The 24,724-nt window shown below is 36.0% G+C and overlaps 1 protein-coding gene across 7 annotated transcripts in view; it reads left to right on the top strand.

The window, feature by feature from the left end:
• SPTBN1 (spectrin beta, non-erythrocytic 1) overlaps positions 1 to 24,724 on the top strand; it is a 265,536-nt gene that overhangs the window by 221,114 nt on the left and 19,698 nt on the right. For all 7 annotated transcript variants that reach the window (XM_031950476.1, XM_023494963.2, XM_031950475.1 and 4 more), the window contains 10 exons: positions 3,217 to 3,307; positions 9,199 to 9,345; positions 11,850 to 12,113; positions 16,162 to 16,386; positions 16,813 to 16,902; positions 17,085 to 17,366; positions 18,444 to 18,574; positions 20,224 to 20,428; positions 20,756 to 21,130; positions 23,405 to 23,649. In XM_031950476.1, the coding sequence (XP_031806336.1) occupies positions 3,217 to 3,307; positions 9,199 to 9,345; positions 11,850 to 12,113; positions 16,162 to 16,386; positions 16,813 to 16,902; positions 17,085 to 17,366; positions 18,444 to 18,574; positions 20,224 to 20,428; positions 20,756 to 21,130; positions 23,405 to 23,649 (2,055 nt within the window). The remainder of the gene's footprint in view (positions 1 to 3,216; positions 3,308 to 9,198; positions 9,346 to 11,849; positions 12,114 to 16,161; positions 16,387 to 16,812; positions 16,903 to 17,084; positions 17,367 to 18,443; positions 18,575 to 20,223; positions 20,429 to 20,755; positions 21,131 to 23,404; positions 23,650 to 24,724) is intronic.

The following is a 24,724-nucleotide window of genomic DNA, read 5'->3' on the forward strand; positions in this document are numbered from 1 at the left end:
TCTTTCTAACTGATTACTAATCTGTATCATCCCCATTCACAGTGGGTTTAAACCAAGGTTCTGTTCTGTGTCTTATTACTTTTCCCTTCTATATACTATCTTCCTTAGTGACCCCCATTAGCTTTCATGAATTCAATTTTCACTTCTATACAAATGTTTCTTTTTTTGTTTGTTTTTAAATATTCAGCTTTAGTCTCTCTCCTGACTTCAAAAGCAGTTAGTAATATGGGAATGGGAGACTTCAAACTATAAATGTTCCTTAGGCATCTCAAACTCAACCTGTCCAAAATTGAACTCGTTATCTTCTTTCCCCCAGTTTCTAACTTCTCTTTACAATGCCCTTATTATTGTTGAGGGTACTACTATGCTCCCAGTCACCCAGGCTCATGGCTTTGGTATCAGTCTCAACTCTTCGTTCTCACCCTACATATCCAATCCATTGCCGAATTTTGTCATTTTTGCCTTTACAACATCTTTCCAATCATAGCCAGCACACTTTTGTACAGGCCCTCTTCACCTCTCAGATGAACTGTTGCAGGTTGGTCTATTTGGAGAGTTATTTGGTCCCTCTGCCTTATATTTCTTCCCTCTCTAATGCATCTGCCACAAAGCTGCCAAAGTGGTTTTGATAAAATGTCAATCTGTATATGCTCCTTCTACCCTTTCTCCCTACTATTCTAAATTCCAGTGGCTCCCTATTAACTCTTTTGCTGTTCTATTCTGATAAGCTTGACTAGACTTACTGGAAGGAAGCTATTCATTCTTAAGAAACCTTAAGTAGCAGATCTCTTCCTTTACTTTGGGACCTACTTTGACCTTCCTGGCTCACTAAAACTAAAGGTTTCCAATCAAATCATTCAACTCTCAAAATATTTCCTTGTCTAAAATCCTTTTTTAGCTTTCCTTATGTTATAACCTTGTTATTTATTCCTTTCATTAAATGTCCTGTCCCTTATGATACCTATACCCCAAGAATATACAAATTAAAAGGAAGTGACTTCTGCCTTTGCATCTATTTGGCTGGAAGATTATTGTCCCAGTTTTTCTCTTTGAAGTTTCTCTTTTATTATTAAACACTTTTCTTGTATTTTCATATGATATGCCTTTTCCTTCTATTTCCCAGTTCTCCCATTTATGCCTTCCTGGTTCTCCTCAGCTTTTTCCTTATGAAATTGGAGTGGGTGTGGGAAGGATACATTTCCTTTAGCCAGTGTTTCCCCAAAGGAATATGAGCATATTGAGACCTCTCCTCTTAAGGATATAGAAATCTTATGAGCTTTTGAAAAGTTAGATGTTATCTTTTATCCTCTAGGGACTGAGTCATGTGTTCCTCCATCTTTTCCATTTAGAATGCACATTTGACCTTATTTCTCTGATACACTTTTGCTACTGCTGACCTGCTTTCTTTCCTTCAATCACCCAGAATGAAGTAAAAGCATCATTACTATTAGATGCAATGAATATTAGAAGGAACACTGAAAGAGGAGATAGAAGACCTGAAATTTAGTCCTGACTCTAGAAAACCTGAAATTTTATCCTGATTCACCTATTAGCTTGTTGCTTCACCTTTGGATAACTCATAATTATTTCACCTCAAAAGTGAAAAGGGTCATCCAGGAAGACATGCCAGATGTTCTTGAAACCATATAGCACATGGTGCTGAGTGCCATTCAGTTTATTATTTGTTATTATTTATCTGAATATTTGAGTGGCAGTCAAATTTTATTGCACTTTTCCCAAGCTCTGCATGTAGAAGATGGAAAAGAAGAAGATTCCTTATGTATTCTTGTAAAGCCTTTACATAAGAGTTGGGATGATGTGTAAGTCATGTTATCATCATTGGATATCTAGAAAAATGAGTTCAATGACTTGTCCTTGCATCCACAGTAGTTCATAGTTGGAATCAGGTTGAAAACCCAAGTCTCTTGGTAGTGTATGTAGTTCATTCCCCCTTAAATTTTACCACTCCTGCAATACAATTTTATTTTGCAGGATGCATTCTTGAAACTATTTTTTACTTCTCCAGGACACTGTGGGTTAGCCTTCCTAATTGACTTGAAAACCCTGAAAATCAATCTTTTTCACAGCATCCAATTTCAGGTGGAAAACCTCAAGGCACAGAAAGGTTAAATGCTTTTTTCCCAGTGAAGTCAATGACTTCCATGGTCCAAAGTGAATGTATGAACAGAATTCAGATGCACATATTTTGTGTACTACTTTCAGTGTGAGCTTAAAACAATCAGCACTTTAAAACTTGCAAAGCACTTTACATATGTGTCCTTTTATCCTTACAACAACCTTAGGAGCGCTATTATCCCCGTTTTATAGATGAGGAAACTATGGAAAATGTGGTATAAGCTGATAGCTAAGCACACTTTTTTCTGAGTTGTGGGATTGTGGTTTAGGTTCCAGCATCCTCACTGAGCATTTTCTCTGTAAGTTGAGGACTTGGACTAAATTGTCTTAGGGGAAAAAGATGGGTCAGTTCTAACATTCCAAATTTGGGTTTTGCCCTTCTCTTCAAAAGAAATGTCGTATTCAAAAAATGACATTAATTTGTACTTTCTTGTGTTATTCTTCATAGCTATTTTAGGTATCTTTTTTTAAACCATCAAGTATTTATTAAGCTTCAGTAGAAGCTTATTAGTAGCACCATTCTAAGTTGGTGGGAGAAATACAAAAATAAAATCCAGTCCTTTTTCTTTCAAGGGATTTATGTCTTTTTAGAAGAAATACGTATGATCATGTGTGTGTGTGTGCGTCCTGTCTAGCACCATTTGATTACAATTGTCCTAAGGGCATTGTCCCCAGCAAAGCCCTGTTGCATAGTTCATGCTCACTCAGTGCTTTTGAATGACTCATTTGGTGGAGAGAATTCAAGATTAGGAATCAGCTCTTTCAATGGATTTATGTGACTTTGAACTAGTGTTTCAATCACTCTTCATTCGGACCTTTTTATTGAAAAGATACACCACTCTTAATCAGATTTCGTGTTGTTTTTTGGGGGGAAGGAGTAATTTATCACTTAATTATTAATACTCAGCATGCTTTTTTCTGCCTTAAATCATGCTTTAAAAATTATAAATGAATATATTTTATAACTAATCTTATTACTGGATAACCAGAAAAATAATAGTAGAAAGTTGATATGAATTGGTATGTTTCAGTTTTTTTTTATTTTCACACTATTTTGTTTTCCTCTTTTTTTCCCTACAGACACAGAAAGAATCGTGAGGCAGCCAGTGAGCTTCTGATGAGACTGAAGGACAACAGGGATCTTCAGAAATTCCTGCAAGATTGTCAAGAGGTATGCTTTGCTATACCATTACCTCAGGACTCATTCACTTACAGAAGAAAAAAATATTGCCCTGCTTTGTAAAGTTTGAGAGGCCTGATGACATCTTCCAAGATTATTATCATACAATAATACTTTTAAGACAATATAATATCTATTATATTTAGGCGCATTAATTCAGTGTGTACTCAACTGACCTAGAAAGAAAGAAATGAGGCTGTTTTCCAGGTGAGAAAAAAATTTTTTTTAAATACTCAAATTCCTGATTTTATGGGAATCTCAAGATATATTATCTTTGAAGGTCCCACTGAAACATATGTTAAAACCAATCATTTGAAATCTGACATCTAAATTTCAGAAGGCTAAGTTTAAACATGTGGCATTAATCTGATGATTATCCTACTATTTCATACTTAACTGACACATACATAAACACATTTTAAAAATTGAATTTAGCTGAATGAGCTAGGGAGTTGAAGAACAGCTGATCAAACCTGACTCATTCATTAGAAGTACATCACTGTTGGTGTGTAGAAAGATGAATTTGGATCCAGGACCTTGGATTTATTGCATCCTCAGAAATTGAGAGTGGAGATAGCTGAATTAGGTCAACTTACAGAGCAATGTCAAGGTCCTTCTCAGGTCTTCACAGGCACCTAGTATATAAATTGTATTACTGCATGCTAAGAGAAATATGGATTTGATCTGATCTTGCCATCATCTGTGACAGAAGCGAATCTTTCTACCTTTTAATTCTTGGTCCAGTTGTGCATCTTGCTGAGTGCTCTAGCAGCTAATTCTTGGGACTAGTGAAGTCTCAAACCACAAAATAAGGATTTTTTGCCTACAGAACCAATACTGTGAGGGTCTCTGAGATTTAACTGTAGCCAAACAGGTTGAAGAGAGAATTGTCATCACTACCAACAGATGCTTGAGTTCTAGTGGCTGAATGGAATGCTCATTTCAGACTACTAATTATCTGTGACAGTGACTCAGGCTTGGACGTGCAGGGGAGGAAAGACTCTAAATTTAGCTGTGTAAAATTTGTGTTGTGGGAAGGAATCTTACAGTTTGTTTTCCAGGCTATATTTTTACTTTCCCATATTAAGAACTGATAGGCCATTTTGTTATAAATGCCTTTAAGCTTTCTACTGAAGGTGAAGGCCATCTTGCTGGGTATCATCAGGATCTCAGACTAAATCAAGCTCAAGAAGAGAAGCATCACCATAAAGATGAATTCTTTTTGTCTGTCCCAACCATATACTCTGGATTTTCAAAAATTGTGTCCTGTTGTCTCATAAAATTCCAAATGGCCAAAATAGCTTATTATCGTCTTGAATGGTAGCTGAATATATATTAGTAACTTAAGTTTTTGTTTCATTTCCATTTTGTTTTATCTACCACTTATAATAATAGCTACCATTAATAACACCTTAATTAGCAATTGTTATCTTAAGGTTTTCAAAGCATTTTCCATATTACTTCTAGATTATATTCCGTGAAGGGGGAAAGGTTATGTCTTTTCTAAACTGTTGTATTTATAAGATATTTAAAGGATCAAATGAGACAGTGTATTAGTAAAGTGCTCTGTGGGTTTGAAATCCCAAAATTCTCTAAAAAAATTTTGTGAAATGGAAAGAATCCTGGATGGGGTGGGGGATGGGGAGAGACTTCATTCAGTTCCTAGTTGTGCCACTTTTTTAGTAATCCAATGATTACTCTTAATTTTCTTGAAATTCAAATTCTCATCTCTATAATGAATGAGATTGTACTAAGTTCCCTCCATAGTCCAGCTCCCAGCTCTAGGTCCATGAATCTATAAATGGCAACATAAGGTAGAAGGATTTACTACATACCTACTTGAGATGTATCCCTACTTTCTACTTAGAAAAGTTCATAACTATCACAAAATGTCGTTTAAAAAAGCATGGTCCCTTCAGTTCTCGAACAGAAATCTCCCTTATCACATAGTAGTTACATTCCTCTTTTGGACAGTTTGGATTCTGTGAATGTTTTTCCTTCTAGCAAACTTCAAATTTTCCTTTCTACTTAAAAGTAGAAGTGTGTGGGGAAATGAAATATAAAATGATTGACTATCTCAGTACAGTCACAGGAAGTGGTCAGTCCCAATTTTAGAATGCAGAATTTAACTTTTTCCATTTATTCTAAATTACTACCTTTGGTTACAAGAAGTTCACTCTCCAATGTAGACAGCTACCAATGTCATTAAGAATACCTGGAAGGTTCAGCCTCCTATATGTAGTTTCACTTGAAAGAATAAAACAAGGTTTTACCTGGATTTTTCTGTGCTGTGAGCATGATTTACAAAATATTTGACCTACTTATAACTGCTGACCATTACTCCCCTGTTGGTCTTTCCCTTTCTTTCCTCACTTAAAGTTAATTCTTTATACTGTGAATTGGGCCGTTGGTATTTGTAGTTAGAGCCATAGAGACTGAATCTTCATCAAGACACTATCTTCTTTTCATCAGAATTATGGCACTACATAAGGTTTTTCTGGGACTCCCAAAACTGTTTGGTTCAAACATCTCAGGGTAAAATTTGTGTGGCCAACTTCTTGGTTACAGTTCCACAAGGCAGTCACCAAAGTAAGCCTTTTTCTCTGCAGCCAATAAGGGAATTTGAAGAAGCACCCTAATCAGAAAGCTCCACCACTTCTATCCTTTATAGATTCTTATAACATCCACGGATCATATATAATCCTGGTTTATACGGTTTGGGAAACTGAATCTTTGTCATGCTCCATTCTTTTTTGGATTTGTTGGTGATTAAATAGAATATTCTTATTTCCTAAATTCTTTATTTGCATACCACTCCGTTATTGAAAACTAAGATGAGGCTGGAGGCTTTATGAGTAGCAATGGAGACTAAGTGAACAGTTGCTTATGGATCAATACAGAATCATTTCTCTAGCTCTTTTAGTGGGTGAAGTTTTTATTTTTAATATTAGGTTATGCTTTTTCCAGGAAGTAGAATAACTTTTTATTCCTTCTTATTCTTGGTCTTATCCCTCCTACCTATGACTTTGATCAGCTGGTGATTCCCGGGCCTTTTTCTTACTTCTAATACAATGATCAGAACAGACTCCCTTTCTGTACCGCCCCCTTCCCTATCTTTCAAGCTGTGCAATGCTTTTCTTTAGAGAATAATTATATTCTTAAACGACCTTTTAAAATGTCCACAAACAATTCCTGGTTCAGGAATGTTGATGGAGAGCTGATGATGCAGCAAGTTCCATAATTCCATTTCAGGGCACTGGACCTCCTGATGTTTTTATCTGTAGGACGATGTGTTCAGCAAAGAGGAGATTTGTTTATAAGCCTCTGTTTTTTGTTAGGGGGTTTTGGGCCTCCGTTTTATTCTTCTTGGGTAGGTGGCTATGAATAGAGGAAATATGTGAATGTCCCTGGCAGCTTTAGTAAATGTCCTTTATTGTGTTCATTGGAGATATTTTTTTTTTTTTGAGGTCTTGAGAGTAGAAGGATAACAGGGGGAAGTTCTGTAATTTGGCTTTTCCTTTTTGTTAAACTTTCCTCTTAGCATAAATAAGTGTTCATAATTTGTTTTTGTTATTGCTGATGTTCAGACAACAAGGAAAACGTTTGATGTTTGTAAAATGGAATTTTGTCTGTTTGCAAAAGAAAATCATAATTTCTCTTAAATAGTTCAATGAAACTACTTTCTGGATAAGTAAACTAGGATTGTGAGAAGTTTAAAAAGTAAGGTAAGGAAAAGTAAAGGTATTGGAGGTTCCTTCTACATGACCAGAGATACACTGAATCTCACACATCATCTTCAGTCAAATGAACATTTAGGGGAATGGATGTCAGAACAGGGCTAATTGGCTCCAGATACTTATGGCTTTCTTTTCATTTGTATGTAGTATGTTGAAAACCTTCAAGATAAGATTGGGAAGAAGCTGAGCCACAAAAGTTAGTTTTCCTCTTGTGAAGATTGTTAGGATGGAAAGGAAGACATCTTTCACGTTGTTTTACTTTTTTTTATAGTTCTAAATGTTTTGGTTTCAGTAGCTCCCTTTGAATATTTTCAGCAAAGGGATCATTAGAGGAAAGCCTATATGAATGCAAGGTTTGTATGAGATAGGAATAAGAAATTTGGCACAAAAGAGAAATACAGCACTAATTAATTTTGAGTGGTCAGAATGAAAGGTATACTAGGGGCTGGTTTGGAGCCTAGTGCTCAGCTGAATTTCATGTATTTCCAGGGCCAAGCGGAGAACTCACTTCTCAGCTGTTGCAAGCTGAAAGGCTTTTGCATGGTTTTTCAGATTCTAGATAGAAGCAGACATGTCGGATGAACTCTTCAAACCATTGTGGTTTTGGGTGGTACCAATTAGAAACACAGATCAAAAGAACATGGGGTAAGAATAACGTTTAGATAGAAAAAGAAGAAATGCCAGCAAAGTTAAAATATGAAAAAGAATAGTAATACCATAGCAAGAAGCAGGAATGGTAAATTTAGTTCTGAAGTGATACCCTATTTCTTATCATCCAAGTTCCTTGTTTTACTTTTGAGTGAACCTGAGGGTCATATAGATGTAAGTGAGCTGAGTTTGGACTTAAAGGACTTGAGTTCATATTCTGCTCTATCATTCCCTATATGACTAAATCAATTTAGCTTCCTTAACTGTAAATTGAGGCCATTTAGCCTCCTGGTTAGTTGCCCTCCTTTTTATTAGTATCCTTTCTAATATATGGTGCCCAGTACTAAGTACAACACTATTCTAGATTCAAACTTATTTATAATTCTACACTAACCCATTTTTCTATTAGATGACTTCTAATTTTGTGCCATGAGCTAAAATATATATATATATATATATATATATATATATATATATATATATACACACACACACACACACATATGTATATAATACCTACATATGCATAAATATGAAGAGCCAAAATTAGAGCTAGATTTTTTTACTCTAAATTCAGTGCAATTTCTACTAATCTATGCTTCTAAAGTCACTATACAACTTTTTTTCCCCAGTACATTCCCCAAAAAAAAAAAAAGACTGATATAGCTACTTCAGACACGCAAATGGGTGAAAGATGGACAGATTAATGCAAAAATAAGTCCTAATCTAGAATATTGTATTCAGTTCTGTATGCTTCATTTTAGGAAGGACTTTTGTAAATTAGAAAATAACCATTTGGGAAGGTGAAGGGCCTTTGTACCATACAAGGTTGGTAGAAGAAACTAAGAATAACCTTTGAGGAGGAAGAGTGGAAACTTAGGGGCATGTTTCTGGGGTTTTTTTGTTTGTTTTTATTGTTCTTGTTTATTCATTTCAGTTGGGTCCAACTCATTGTTGATTCTATAGGAGGAATCTTAAGCAAACAGGGTGAAGTGACCTGCCCAGGGTCACACAGCTATTGTCTAAGGACAGATTTAAACTCAGCAAGATGAATGGTCCTGATTCCAGACATGGCACTCTATCCACTGTGCCACCTAGCTGCCCATGTACATAGTATTTGTTTCAAATATTTCTGGGGGAGAAGAATTTATATTTCTATATGCATATAGAATGCTTATGTATTCACAAAAACATATACACATATCATCTTTATCTCATGAAATCAGAATAAAGGGCAGTGGATAGAAGATTCAGAGATGTAGACTTTTGGCTTCATATAAAAAGCCAACAGGGAACATTAGTTCCCTGACAGAATTATGCTAAAAAAAACAGTGGACTGCTTTTGGAGTTATAATAACTCTGTAATTAATTAAAAGAAAGCTGATCAATCAAGTATTCATTGTAATCCATGTTATACACAGATGGTGGATACTTTATTCCTTCTAGTTGAAAAGATTTATTAATTTGATCTCAGTTTCCTATTCCTTTTCTTTCCAGCTTTCCCTTTGGATCAATGAAAAGATGCTCACAGCCCAGGATATGTCTTATGACGAAGCCAGAAATCTGCACAGCAAATGGCTCAAGCACCAAGCTTTTATGGCAGAACTTGCATCTAACAAAGAATGGCTTGACAAAATTGAAAAGGTAAATGAGAATATATGGTAAGCATGCCCTACCCTGCCCTTCTATAAGGTGTGGCTCTGAGAAGGAAATATATTCTGTGAGTTTGGATTCCTTTTTACTCAGCATGTTTATAACCTCTGTGTTTGAGTCATACCCAGACAAGTGCACAACCATACTTTTTTATAACCGTTAGCAGTGGATAGTGGTTTTCTGTGAAGAAACAAATGCTATGTAAACGAATTATTCACAGGTGACTTTGTAGTGGCTAGTTGTTTTTTTGTTGTTTTTTTTCCCTTTAACAGTGATTTCAATAACCAGCTCTTTGTTGCCATTAGACAGACAGACAGACAGATGAAACTATTCTCTGGTTCTTTTTGCACTCAGCAAACATGATGCCTTGTCTTTTGTGGAGACCTCATATTTCATCTGGATGGCTGTTGGAGGATTGTTCTTTGTCCTGGGCACTGTTCTAATATCTTAGGCATATTTATTTTTGGGTATTGGTTTAAAGATCTCTACAGAGAGAGTTCACAATAAGCCACTCATGTATAATATTCAAAGCAGCACTAATTTTTCAAATACAAAGTTCACATCTTCTCTTTCCAGTTGATCCTTTGCTCTCCTTAAATTCTCCTTGGTCATGGCTTCTTTACCAGCCAATTTTAGCATTATTTTCTCTGCCTCCCCTGATTATTTAATCCAGCCCTGGGGAAATAATCATTAGAAAAAGGAAAAGGGAAAGAATTCTCCCAAAATCTGTTTATTTTTTTAAATGAATATTTGAAGTATCTGATCATGTTTTATCTATATTTGTTCCATCTACATTTAACTGCTAAATCCACTGGCTCCTTCTCAGTCTTTATCTGTTATCATTATTATTGAAGTTTTTTATACTACTGATTAGCAAATATTTATTAACAGCTTACTATGTGCCAGGCACTGTGCTAGATTTTGGGGATCACTTCATCTTTCTGAATATTTTCTTCTCCCTTGGCCCCTGTGATATACTGCTTTCTCCTGGCTCTTGTCCTATGTCTAATCACTCCTCCCAAGTCTCTTTTCTCCTATCCATGGTCCTCCAGAATATTATTTCCCATTATCTGTCCCCTTATTCAATATGGCTGCTATCTTAGTTCACACCCTCATCACCTCATGCATAGGCAATTCTAATAGTTCCTTAATTTGTCTTCCTGCTTCTGAACTTTCCTCTCCCCTCCCTTCCTTCACTTGACAAATTAATATTCCTACGATAAAAAGTCTGATCCCTCTTATTAAAAAATCTTTATTGATTTCCTGCTGCCGCTTTAATAAAACTCTTCAATTCCTTACTTAAAGCTCTCTACAATATTGTTATTTGGGCCAGACTGATCTTAATTAGCAATTCTGAAGATGTCGTGTTCACCTAATCATCTCTGGGCCTTCTCTTAGTCATGTGTCAAAACCTTTCATTTCTCTTTCAAGGCTCATCTCAGGTACCACCTGCTATTTGAAGCATTTCCTGATTTTCTTTCTTTCTATAATTTCCAGTTGTTGGTGCTTTTCCCTGTCCTATAATGCTTTCACTTTTCTGAGAAAATTTCTCTCATCTCCCACAACACCCACAGACATGAATTTTATCTCAAAGGGCTACTTCTTCTTTTTTTCTTTTTTTTTTTTTGTCTTCATATCCTCAGCCACCAAAACAGTATCATGTACACTGCAGGTATTTAATAAATGTTGGCTGAATCTAATTGTATGAAACTGGACTATTGTGAGCTTCTTGATAGCATGACATATTTCCATCAAGTTTATTCCATTTCTGGACATATAGTGAGTTTTCAATAGATTTTTCTTAATCAATGGTGGTGCTGGCTATTTCACAAATCCTATTTTTGGGCATGTATTACTTTTTGTTTTTTTCCCCCAAACATTTTCTTTAATATGCTGTACATTTTTCTTCCACCCCCTCATATCCATTATTTATTACTTCAACAAAGATTTACTGTATGCCATTTATGTGCAAGGAAGTATAGTAGACATTGAAATAATTCATCCTTTATCTTGAGGATGCGGAAGACATATTAAATTCCATGCACAAAAAATAAAATTAAGCATGTGTTGCCAAGCTTTATTCCCTACTCTGCCCAACTTTTTTATTATAGATTCTTGGTTTTCTTAATCCAGTGTTTTAATCAGTAAAATCTAAACCTGAAGTATGAATTTATTATTGTCCTGTGTGTGTGTGTGTGTGTGTGTGTGTGTGTGTGTAATATATGATTCTTTTTGTTTAGTTTCGTGTTTTGTGAGTAGTCACTGTGTTTTATCCACCTAAATTTAGTGATTGAGAATAAGATTGGCTAAATTCTCCTTGATCATGGCTTCTCTACCAACCAATTTAAACATTACTTTCTCTGTCTTCCCTGATTATTTGGAAATGTTGTAGCCAAGACCACATAAAGTGAATTCTTCTGCTGATGTTAATATAATAAAACAAACTGTTTATAGTAACTGACTAATTTGTATCTTTTGTGACATGTGCTTTTTAGGCAGGTATGCAGCTCATTGCAGAGAAACCAGAGACAGAAGCCGTAGTGAAGGAGAAACTCACAGGTTTACATAAAATGTGGGAAGTCCTCGAATCCACTACCCAGACCAAGGCCCAGCGGCTCTTTGATGCTAACAAGGCTGAACTTTTCACCCAGAGCTGTGCTGATTTGGACAAATGGCTGAATGGCCTAGAGAGCCAGATTCAATCTGATGACTATGGCAAAGATCTTACCAGCGTCAACATTCTGCTCAAAAAGCAACAGGTAAGCTAGAGAGCTTCTATTTCACAGTGGGTCCAAAAGGCATGGATACCAAGAGACATCCCCATTTTAATTTCTTGGTGATTTACTCTCATTATTTCAAAAATTTGTTACGTTGATGTGGGTATCTACAGATCCCTCACCCTGGATAGTCTATAACACTGGAATATAGATACAAACCAGACATCTCTGTGTTAGTTGCTTGATAATTTGACTTCAGTATCTCAATCATTTTGTTAGTGTGGATACCATAGATTACAATCCCCAATTATTTTTTGAGAGTTGCTGCCCTAAAAAAAGTGAGCCCTTTTGAATTTAGCTAGACTGAGATAAGTAGCCCATTATTGGACTAATACTCAAAGCTTTTCCCATTTGGGAAGGGCCTTTCAAAGCCTGTACTCTGTTAGCATAGTTTTTTGAGAACTCAGTCAGCCAGCCCCATTCCATGATGAGGTGTTCAATGGAATAGGAATTAAACCCTTAATAACAAAAAAATTAAGAAGTCAGGATACCAATTTGGAAACTTTGATCTTTCCATATTTCACACTGGGTTACATGATTTCAAAAATAATATCTTTGAAGACAAATACGTGTTCATGAGGCAATATTTTTTTAAAAAGTAGAAATGAGAATTTCAGCAAAGCATAATTTCACTTTTTAAAAAAAAACATTTCACATATGACTTTATTTCAGGTGTAACATTTTAAGGTGTTTTTTAAATTATCATTTAGAGCAGAGATTTATAACTCGGGGTCTATAGAATTCAGGGGTCCCATATATTTGGAGGGGAAATAATTTTCATCTTTACTTTCACTGAAGTATAGCTATATGCACATATTTATATGCATACATACACAAAGAGAGAGTTTTCCGAGAGAATTCATAGATTTCATGAGGATGACAAAAAAATCTATTATTGCACCCCAAAAGCTAACTCTTTAAATGATATATACACTATTACTTGAACTTCTGAGAGAGCATATTGCCTGCTTAATAATACATCATTTAAAAATAAAAATAAAATTATAATAAGATCCCTTTGAAGAAAATTTCCCTTTAATTCTGCTGCCAAAATTATCAATATATCTGTAGCATTTTGTAACATCATACAAAGAAATTAACTGAACCTGTGAGAGGACGCAAATGCAGAAGTGTTTTGAAATCAATAAAGCATATTCAACAAATGCCATATAGCATATTATTTTAGTATTTGTCCTGAACTTGGTGTGTGTACACACATATTACATAATCATACACACATAATTCATGCCTATTACTTCACTGTGTGAAGCCAATTCTTTGTTTCTGGTAGTTGGATATCTTGTGAATTGTCGTCTCTATAGGAAAAAAACAAACAAATTTTTTTTAATGAAACCCATATATTGGATGAATTACATAATTGCCAGAAATTTTCATCATTTACATTTACCCTTCTGATCAGTTGTTTATTTTAGTGGCTGATTGTTTCCAGTTGAAGACTGTGATTATAGTTTGTGGATGATGTCAGCCAAACTGACTCCAAAAATATCTTAAAAGTATATCACACCTAAAGGATCTGAATCATTTCAGCTATTAGATGTTCCATTTAATTTTGGCCCAGTAGTTCATCTTATCCCCCCCTTTTTTTTGCCATGATCTGCACAAGACCACTTAACCATCTGGGAATTCTTTACTTCCCACCCTTGCCTTCATTTATTATCTTAACTTTTAGCTCAAGGGTTCATAGCCAAACAATAAGATACCTGCTGTGGCAATAACGCAAGACATTTCCAAATTAGACTGGGAAGATTTAAAAAAAAAAAAAAATTAGTGTTCCATGCCTTTGTAGAAGTTCCCATTCTGCTTTTTTATTCTGATGATTCATTATTCCTCTTTCCCTCCCCTATCGGAATTCTGGTTGATAGATTAATAGTATTTCTGTCCCCATTTGGCTACTGGGGAAATGTATTCTTCTTATAACAAAATTTTGGGGTTATGTAATTCAGCCCACTTTTTGTATAGACTATGTATAGCACCAGTCCCAAAGGCAACTTGATTAAGTTGAAAAGTGGTTGTACTTTTTGTTGAGTCTTTTCAAATTGTGTCTGACTCTTCATGACCCCTTTTGGAGGTTTTCTTCGTAAAAGTACTGGAGTAGTTTGCTATTTCCTTCTCAGTTCATTTTACAGGTAAGGGACTGAGTGAGAGACACTCAAATGATTTGCCCATTGTCACACAGCTACTTAACTGTCTGAGGGGAATTTGAACTTGGCAAGAGAGTCTTTCCAAGTCCAAGTCCAGTGCTCTAAACTACTGCACCATCCCACAGCTACCCCTCAGTTAAAGCACGAGGTAGAACTAAGAAGTACCTAAAAGAGGTAAAATTAAAACATTAATTTTACAAAACATTGGGAAGTATTTAAGATGAAAGAAATTAATAATCTTTTCATACTTTCTCATGTAGTTTCTTTTTAAATGACACTTATCTATGAGAAATGTTAAAATATTAAAAGAAAAAATCTAATAAGTCTTGAACATATGATTGAAACAAGGACAAGTAGAATTACTCTTGTTTAGACTTCAGACGCATTAATTAAGTCACCAGAGCACTTAATCAAATGAATAGCAAACTCAGCAAGTGTTTTTTATTTTAGTCTGCCTGTTGGCCATTCCTATTTCCAGAAACCTCCAAAATGACCACAAATTCCCAGAATAAGTCATAGAATTTTAAGCCAGAAGGGACCTTTAGTATGATAGGAACCCTAATCATTTAATCCCAGCATCTTTTCCCCCTCCCACTTGAGGCAGTCAAGGTCCAGACAAGTTGAATGATTTGTCCAAAGTCATATGTGGCAGGTAGGAAACAGAGCTAGAAGCGTGTTCCTCATGTGATGTAAGGCAAATTACTAAACCTCCATGGGCCCCACGTTGTACTGAATGTTCTTGAAGGACCCTTGCAGCTATAAATCCTATGACTGCTTCTTGGACTATCTTCAGTTTTTCAAAAGGCATTCTGTACAGAGCTCTCACTGTTCATGAAAAGCTTATTCCAAAGTCAGAGAACCATGTGCAATATGCAGTGTGATGACCTGATCCTTAATGTGTATTAGATTTTCTGAGGATATGTGGTGCTGTGAGAAAGATAAATTTTTTATGGGCAAATATCTGTCATATTCCCAAAACTTGGACATCCTCCCAGGAAAGTTGTTTCTTCCATGCTGTGCTCCTCAGTTTTCAAGATATCCATGTGTTAGTTCAGTGAATGTATTGCATTAATAGGACCGATTTTGTTTTTGCACCATCCTTTGTGTGTACATTTATCATTTATTTTATGTTACCATATGTGCTCTAAACTCATGTTTCCCTCCCTTTGGCTAAATACAAATCTATTTTCTGAAAGGTTTACCAGCTAAAATTTTTATCTAAATAAAGTAACTATGGGTAAACATCAGGATAAACCTTTAAGGGGGGAGGAAAGAAAGGGTTATTACTGGTTTCAGTTTTTACTAGTTTGGTTTGTTAGCCCAAATGTTTGACTATTGATTATCTTCTGATAAAGATATAATTAGCCATTTCCTCTCTAGGAGCAAGGATATAATAGCAATAGTTTGTTTTTCTGATCATAAAATGGTGAAGTAATAGACAATAGGACTTACTTTTCTTGCATTAAAAGAAGGAAAGAATACATTTCAAGTGAAATTAGTTTCTGGAATTGACCACTGCTTTGTGAACAAATAAAATGAAGTTAAATCTTATTTATGTGGCTAACCCCTATACTGTTCCTGTTTCATTTGCACTGAGCTAAGTAGATACTAGCCAACATGAAAATTTGAAACTGTTGCCCAATTTCTAAACCCTAGTTTAAAATGCAAAGTAGAGCTAAAACTATCAGCTGGTACAGTGATGTTCTAATTCGTAATTTGATAGGCAATCACCAAAACCAGATGTTGCAATAACCATGACATAAATTCATAATTTCCTTTGCTCTTATATTTCTTGGCTTTATAAATAGCTGCCACCTGCCTCTGTTTTACATGAACTGAAGTTTTTTTTTGCTGTTTTCTTTCATCAGATACTTGAGAATCAAATGGATGTGCGGAAGAAGGAGATTGAGGAGCTCCAGAGCCAGGCCCAAGCTTTAAGTCAGGAAGGAAAGAGTACAGATGAAGTTGATAGTAAACGTCTTATCGTGCAAACGAAATTTATGGAATTGCTAGAGCCCCTGAATGAGAGGAAGAGTAATCTGCTAGCCTCCAAGGAGATCCATCAGTTTAACAGGGATGTGGAGGATGAGATTGTAAGTTGAGATCTTGACTCTGAAGTGTCATTTTATTGAGATCTTCCCAAGTTGTCCAAAAACATTTGTCCTTTGCATTTGGTTGAACTTGGACTTTTGATGGTTTCTTCTAGTATATCCTGATTGTGTTATCTATATAGGTTGCTTCCTAGAGTATAGAGCTGCCATAATTGATGAAGATCCAGCGGGATTTTCATACTCCCAGGAAACAGTCCAAGAAATTATTTCGACCCTAAATGAATATGATGTTATTCTTCTTTCCCAAAGAATGCATTTCTGAGATAGATAGCTTTCCCTGATGGGTTTCTAAGTCAATATAAGTTCCTAGATTGGCTTATAAAACACTTCCTACTTATCTGCCTCAACATCTCTTCTGGGAAAAGTCCTAAGATTCTATGTCTGACTTCTGTTTGCAATTCTTTCTAGTTGTGGGTTGGTGAGAGAATGCCCATAGCAACTTCCACGGATCATGGCCATAACCTCCAGACTGTACAGCTGTTAATAAAGAAAAATCAGGTAACTGTTTCTGTTCAATCCAGCCATATTTGTTAAATAATTATTTTAAATTACAAAGCAACACTTACATGTAAGGAGGCTTTGAAGGACTGTGGTTTCCTTTTCCCCCAAAGCGTTTGGAATAATTGCCATACGGTTGCAATTTATTGAGCCCCTGATGCATGTTCTCCTCTCCCACACAGACCCTCCAGAAGGAAATCCAGGGACACCAGCCTCGCATCGATGACATTTTTGAGAGGAGCCAAAACATTCTCACTGACAGTAGTAGCCTTAATGCCGAAGCAATTAGGCAGAGGCTAACAGACTTAAGGCAGCTATGGAGCCTTCTCATTGAAGAGACGGAGAAACGCCACAGAAGGCTGGAAGAATCCCACAAAGCCCAGCAGTATTACTTCGATGCTGCAGAGGCTGAAGCCTGGATGAGCGAACAGGAACTCTATATGATGTCAGAAGAGAAAGCCAAGGTGAAAAGAATTGGGGCTGGGGAGGGGCGTTGTTGATTTGGAGATGGTCATAGTGCTGCTGGCCCTTAAGAAGTCTTCCTCTCAATCCTCATACTTCCCTTTGCTTATCTATAAAATGCTACTCTTGTAGCTTGTTACATTTTAAGGTCCCCAAGTGGAAAGGCTTTGTTCTTTCCATATTTGTATTCTTAGTGCTTAGCGCTGCATGCAGTAAGCACTTAATTTTTATTGAAATGGGTTTCTATGACAACCTTAAGACTTCTGACATAGTATAGTATATGTGGTTGATTGATATCTCTGCCTATTAAAAAAAAAGAATTTTGTTCTCTGACAAATCAAATCTGCTTTGTCAAAATTCCTTTTTTTTTTAGTAGAATTTTGCCAAAGAATTGTTTTGTCCCCTTCTAATTTCTAAGATAATTGCATTCCATTTATGAAATGATTCCACCCCACCCCCAGGCAGTTGGGGTTAAATGACTTGCCCAGGGTCACTCAGCTAGGAAGTGTTGTGTCTGAAGTCAGATTTGAATTCGGGTCCTCCCGTCTTCAGGGCTGATGCTCTAATCTGCTGTGCCATCTAGCTGCCCTTACAAGATGGCCCTACAAAAGTTATCTACAAGATGATTTTTAACCTTTGTGTATTAAGATGCTCATTTAAGGCAGTCACTTATTTGGCTAGTATTTATTAATCACCTACCATGTACCAGGTATAAACACTGAGGATAAAAAGAAAGGCAGAGAACAGTTCCTTCTGTTAAGGAGCTTATTCTAATGGGAGAGACATCATGCAAACAATTATGTATAAAGAAGTACATGTAGAATAAATTGAAGGTTATCTCCTAGGAAAGCTCTTTCTCTTTTAGTTCTCTTTAACTATTTCTGTGTTTTTAATCACAAATGCTATCACTAGATCCTTTTCTCTTATAGGGTATGGGGAAGGGGAAGGGAATAAGCATTTATTTAGTGCCTGTTATATGCTTTATCATGTTTGATCAGTGCAGGATGCTAATCCCTCTTAGTGATAACCGTGGAGAGTGATGGTGCATGATTGTGAATGCTTCTTCCTTCTTTTTACAGGATGAACAGAGCGCCGTTTCCATGCTGAAGAAGCACCAGATTTTGGAACAAGCAGTAGAAGATTATGCTGAAACAGTGCATCAGCTCTCTAAGACCAGCCGAGCTCTTGTAGCTGACAATCACCCAGAGAGGTAAATACCATTTTGTATCTGGGTTTCTGTCATAATAGTTTGCTCTGGGTTGGTTGATAAATAAAACAGTTAAGTTTGAATGTCAGAGGGTTAGCTTGAGGTAAGGTGTTTTTATTTCACCCTTCTTACCAGGTATTACCTGCTCTTGTAATTGGAATAACTCTCTGCTGCCCCAGACCCTCTAGCCATCATCAAGGATGTATGTGTCTTAAAGAAAAAAGAATATTCTGATGTGTTTAGGAATATTCATATAAATAGGGAGAAAGCATAGTGTTGTGGAAGGAGTACTGATCTGGTTTTAAATCCTAATCCACTATTCAGTAGTGGTAAGACTGTCAACAAATCACTTAGATTCTGTAAACTTCAGTTTCTACATCTGTAACATGGGGATGATTAATAGTAACTTTCAACTTCCCATGTAATTGTCATTCTGTAACAGACAATAGATTGCATTTTAATTTTCCAAGACTAGATTTTTCCAATCTTTATGACAAAGAGTACCTAGGAATGCTGAGACTATAATGCCCAGGGAAATATGGAAAAACCAAACATTTCTTATCCTTGTCTACTGTCTATGTATCTAGCTTTTTTATAATTAATAAATTAATTTATTAAGCACTTTTGTGTCAAGTACTGTATTTAGTATTTTATTTTTCTCAGTTATATGTAAAAATAATTTTTAACATTCATTTTTAAACTTTGAGTTCCAAATTTTCTCTCTTCCCTCCCTATCCTCCCTGATTAAAAAGGCAAACAGTTCAATACAGATTATACATATATAATTAAAAAGCTAAATTGAAATAAAAAATGGTATGGTAAGTCACCAAAACAATACATAGAACTAAAGATATTTTAAAATATCTTGTGAAAGAGTATATGGAGAATTTCTGTCATTTGTATAATTAAAAAATAATACATAGCAAAAAACCAAAATTGAATCAAATGCAAAACTGACACCTTCTATACTGCTATTACACATTAAATCAATGAAAGTTAGTAATAATTAAGCTTTTATGCCACACTAAAATATAATAAGTGCTGAGGATACAATAAGCATCAAATGACAGTTTCTGACCTCAAGGATTGAGAATCCCCAAGATTCCAGGGAAGGAAAATTAGGGGTCATATGAAGAAGGGTACCACTTGAAGCAGTGCCAATTAGAATAATCTTGATCTCAACCCTTTCACACATCAAATTAAGTTTATGGGAAAAGGCTGTTGAATGAATGAATAGAACACATTACAGAGGAGTAAATAAAATGTGTTGCTCTCAAATTATTTTATGTTTCCTTTGGTCACGAAAGGAATGGAAAAACTTTATCACTGATTTTTTTATCAACTCCCAGTGTTGAAGGAAAATCCTGACTTTGAATAGCAAGAGTATAATGGATTTTATCTTTTTCCCATCCCTCAGTCTAGAGACAAAGTATGATCTTCTACCTGAATGACTTTTGAGCTGGTTATATTTTCACTGTTATTATTTGTTATTTAATGTTTTTATTGCTTGGGATTAGAATATAATGTAAGGCTACTTCACTTTTTTCTCCTACTTTCCTTCTTCTCATCAGATTTGTTCATGCTGCATCTCCCTCTTTTATTTCCTCCTGCATATAATTTATGTCTCACTTCTCTTTCCTTTTATCTTCCAGTGAACGCATCAGTATGCGACAGTCCAAAGTAGATAAGCTGTATGCAGGTCTGAAGGACCTTGCTGAAGAGAGAAGAGGAAAACTAGATGAGAGACACAGGCTTTTCCAGCTTAACCGAGAGGTGGATGATTTGGAGCAGTGGATTGCTGAAAGGGAAGTGGTGGCAGGATCCCATGAGCTGGGCCAGGATTACGAACATGTCACAGTAAGTTGGTTGATTATGGTACTCCATAATGCCTGAAGAAAGTGACTTGCTTTTCTAGAATCTAATGAGTTGAAATAAAAAGGCCATGGGTTCTAATCTCGGTTCTACTTTTTATCCCACTGTGCAATCTTAGTCACCTTCACCATTTGTTAATCAAATGAGCTGATAAATATAAATTAAAAATTAAATAAATATAAATATACTGATAGGGTAAGGAGGAATGATAGATATTTGATTCATTTTTGGGGAGGGGAATTCCTGCTATTCAAAAATAAAATTGGTAACAATGACACCATTGACTTTTCTATGCACTTATTAACATTTCAGATGTTACAAGAGCGATTCCGAGAATTTGCACGAGATACTGGAAACATTGGGCAGGAACGTGTGGACACAGTTAATCACATGGCAGATGACCTCATCAACTCCGGACATTCTGATGCTGCCACGATTGCCGAATGGAAAGATGGTCTCAATGAGGCCTGGGCTGACCTCCTTGAGCTCATTGACACAAGAACACAGATTCTTGCCGCTTCTTATGAACTGCACAAATTTTACCATGATGCTAAGGAGATCTTCGGACGTATACAGGACAAACACAAGAAGCTGCCTGAGGAACTTGGAAGAGACCAGAACACAGTAGAGACATTACAGAGAATGCATACAACGTTTGAACATGACATCCAGGCTCTAGGCACTCAGGTGGGTGCTTCTAGTCTTTCTAGTGACCTGTCTTGGGCCACCTAGTGGCCGTTCCAAGACAAGTTAAAAAATTTGAAAAAGAATTGGTTAAATAGGAGTTGCTATGAATTTCTGGGTCTCTTCCCACCCCTTCATACTTTGTCCCTTTAGTTGTATGTGTGTGAGAGAGACAGAGAATAAGAATGAGAATTTATTGTTTTATAATTTATGGAATTCCCTATTCACACAAATCATACATAAAAACATTTGCCCTCAAACTTCATCACAAGCAACATTCATAATTGTGTCACATCTGTAAGGAAAACCTTTTCAAACCAGACTGACTTAATAGCATTGCCTTCTATGGGCCAAGTATATTTGATCCATATATCTGAGAAGAGTTTGAATTTTCATTTACACACTGTGCTAAATGGAATTTTTATAGAAATTCCAAAAGAAAAATAATAGGACTCATGTTTCAGAAGAATTGCTTCCTTAATAGCTCTTAATGGGTCTTTTTCTCCTTGAACTTTTAACAATTCTTTTTGTTATTTTTTTTAAATGGAATAATGGTCGTATGTAAATTAAGAATTTGAGAATTGATGGATTTATTCAATTAGCTTTACTTCTAATAGCTACATGTTTTGTCTTATATTTTTTGGGGGGAACCGTCCTTTAAATCTCCTTATGCTAAGAAAGACATCTGGGTTTTTTTTTTTTTTGGTAGGTTGTTGATGTTGATTTATTGAAGTTTTGTTCATTTTTGGAAGGGCAAATCGAGTACCTCTCTTTTATGGGGGATGACAGCAGAGGTCCTTTTCATGAAATTGTCCATATCACATTATTTTTGCTAAGAAATGATATCTACTAGATGAGGGGAGAGGAACCAAGAGAAATAACATTCAAATCAACAACCTATGATTCCTACCTAGACCAGTTCAGGGAATAACTGTAGTAAGGCCAAGGGAACAGACTTTGAGGTGAGTACTTCTTAGGGATATGTCCCACTGGTACTCTCCTCTTATAAAGGAGGCAAAGGTTTTCCTTTTCCTTGTATTATAGTTTTGTCTTTGTGTCTTTTCTCCCCCTTTTTGAGGACACAAATCATGGCTTGTTCTTCTTTGTAACCTCATAGCACCTAGCCCATAAATTAACATTTAGTAAATGTTCTCTAAAATAAACTTGGAAATGCTCCAGGAAAAATGGAAACATTCAAATACTGCCTTTAAGACTAAAATAGCTTCAAATCCTGAAGGGTGTTTTTTTTTTTTAAGCCCTTTTGAAAAACTTTCACTGGAAATCTGGTTTTTAATAGAAGAAATTCCTAAAAGCTTTCAGGATGCCAAAATTTGGGATGTCAAATAATAACTTAAAAATTATTAACAGACAGGTCTTCCCCACCCCCTGTATTAGTATTATATATTAGATATATATTAATTAAAAGCTTATAACTTAACAGGAAAAAGAAAAATATTATTTCCCATTATACATAATGGACTATGAAGAAATTAACTATCACAGAATTAGTTATGGAAGTTATTGTCACCAATTAGGTCCTCAACTATTTACATATTGTTGCTTTGTAGATCTGTTCTCTTCTATAAAAACAGTGCACAGTAAATCGACTAAAAGTTTAGGATGAATGGGTTATCATACCTAAACCAGGTAGCTAATTATTGCAAGGGTTTTCTGTAGAAATGATAAAAATTATGAAAGTATACAAAATTACACAAGAAAATGTTTATCCTAAAGATTTGTATTGTCTCCTGTGGCCCAAGTATATACTTAAAAAGAATTTAAATTTTAATTTATAGACTATGCTTAATGAAATCCATACCATAATAATTATAATAGCCAAAATTTCAATTATGTATGTGTTCCCTAAAATGAGATAAATCTCAGCCTTAAAATTAACAAAGATTGCTGGAGAATCTCTAAATATCAAAGATGCCTTGTCACAGTCATTCTGCCATTTCCTCACATTCTTGCTTTCATCTCTCCTGTCCATTGTATTCCTTACTTTAACCTTAGCCAAGGCTCTTATAACCTCACACCACTTTTGGGGGAGGTAGATTCTTAGAGATTAACTGTCTTATATTATATTCCCAACTAAATGTCAAGTTCCTCAAGCATAGGGACCACTTATATTTCTTGAATCCTTCTCTGTACACAAGGCTATGTACTTTGTGTACACTCAAATGTTAATCTTTAATGAATTAAGGAGAAGAGAAAAAGAAAAGGGCCATGGTGACCCAAGCCCTGAGTAAAATCTTGACTTTCTATGTGAAATTCTAGGTACGGCAGCTCCAAGAGGACGCTGCCCGTCTTCAGGCGGCCTATGCTGGAGACAAGGCCGATGACATTCAGAAGAGGGAGAATGAGGTCTTAGAAGCCTGGAAAGCTCTCTTGGATGCTTGCGAAGGACGCAGGGTGAGGCTGGTTGATACAGGAGACAAGTTCCGTTTCTTCAGCATGGTGCGTGACCTCATGCTTTGGATGGAAGATGTAATTCGGCAGATTGAAGCTCAGGAAAAGCCAAGGTAATTATGTAAAGGAGTTTGGATCTGATCTCTTCTGGACCTCCCCCCATTCTCTTATCAGTGAGAGGGGAAGGGAGTGGTTCTGAGCCAAGCTAATTGCACGCGTGGGCACACACACACACACACACACACACACAATCACTTGTATCCATCTGTGTGTTGCTTTCTGCCAATAACAGGACTGGGTAACCGGAGTGGGAAAAGGCAGATATTGGAAGGAGTTCATAGCTGAATAAACTGCTGGAGCAAAGTTATTCTAATTCTATCTCTGTGTTAACTCACTCTGCTGGCCAGTAGTACTATTTTTTTTTCTGGTGCTGGCCAGTAGTGCTATTATTTACCTGCTTAACTCAATTGTTCCCAATATCTACCCTTTTTGTATCCTTGGATATGTGTTTCTTCTGTAACCCTTTGGATTTGCTGTGAGCAGAAATGAACAGAGGTTGTTCAGTTATACAAGAGGATGCTTTGATTTCCTCTGCCACCCCCACCACAGTACCTGTCATTCATTACCTTTGGCCCTTTCTTTCCACCACTGAAGATAGAGGCAAGAAATGTTATTAAAAGAAAGTTATCTGTAGTTATGGAATTTAGAAAATATTCTGATTGACATGGGCCCTCCAACAAAAGGTAAGAATATGTCAGCACATCCTCAAGGATTTTCTTAGAAAAGGCACCTTCTTCTTCACCTCTAGCCTTGATTTAAGTGATCCTATGACTTTGGGGACATCAAAAATAGATGCCCACCCATCTATTTTCTAAGAGAGAGCATATTAAAACTCTAATTCTCTATGTTTCATGGGCAGCTCTTAACCTTTAACCTTTGTATCCCCAGTGTTTAGCAGAGGCTGGTCACATATTAATGTTTATTGACCGAGTACAGTGTAATTTGGATTGAGAACAAAATATGACTTGAATTGACTTGTACTTGGGTGATCCTCAATTCCTACAAAATAGATTGAGATGTATGAAATAGATATAAGGAAGCCTTCAAAGGAAAGATCTCCAAGAGATGGTGGTTGAGCTGTTTTGAAGGAAGCCAGAGACTCTGAAGAGCTGAGGAGGGAAGAGCATG

Source organism: Sarcophilus harrisii, chromosome 2 (genome assembly GCF_902635505.1).
Source record: "Sarcophilus harrisii chromosome 2, mSarHar1.11, whole genome shotgun sequence".
In the NCBI taxonomy this organism is placed as follows: domain Eukaryota; kingdom Metazoa; phylum Chordata; class Mammalia; order Dasyuromorphia; family Dasyuridae; genus Sarcophilus; species Sarcophilus harrisii.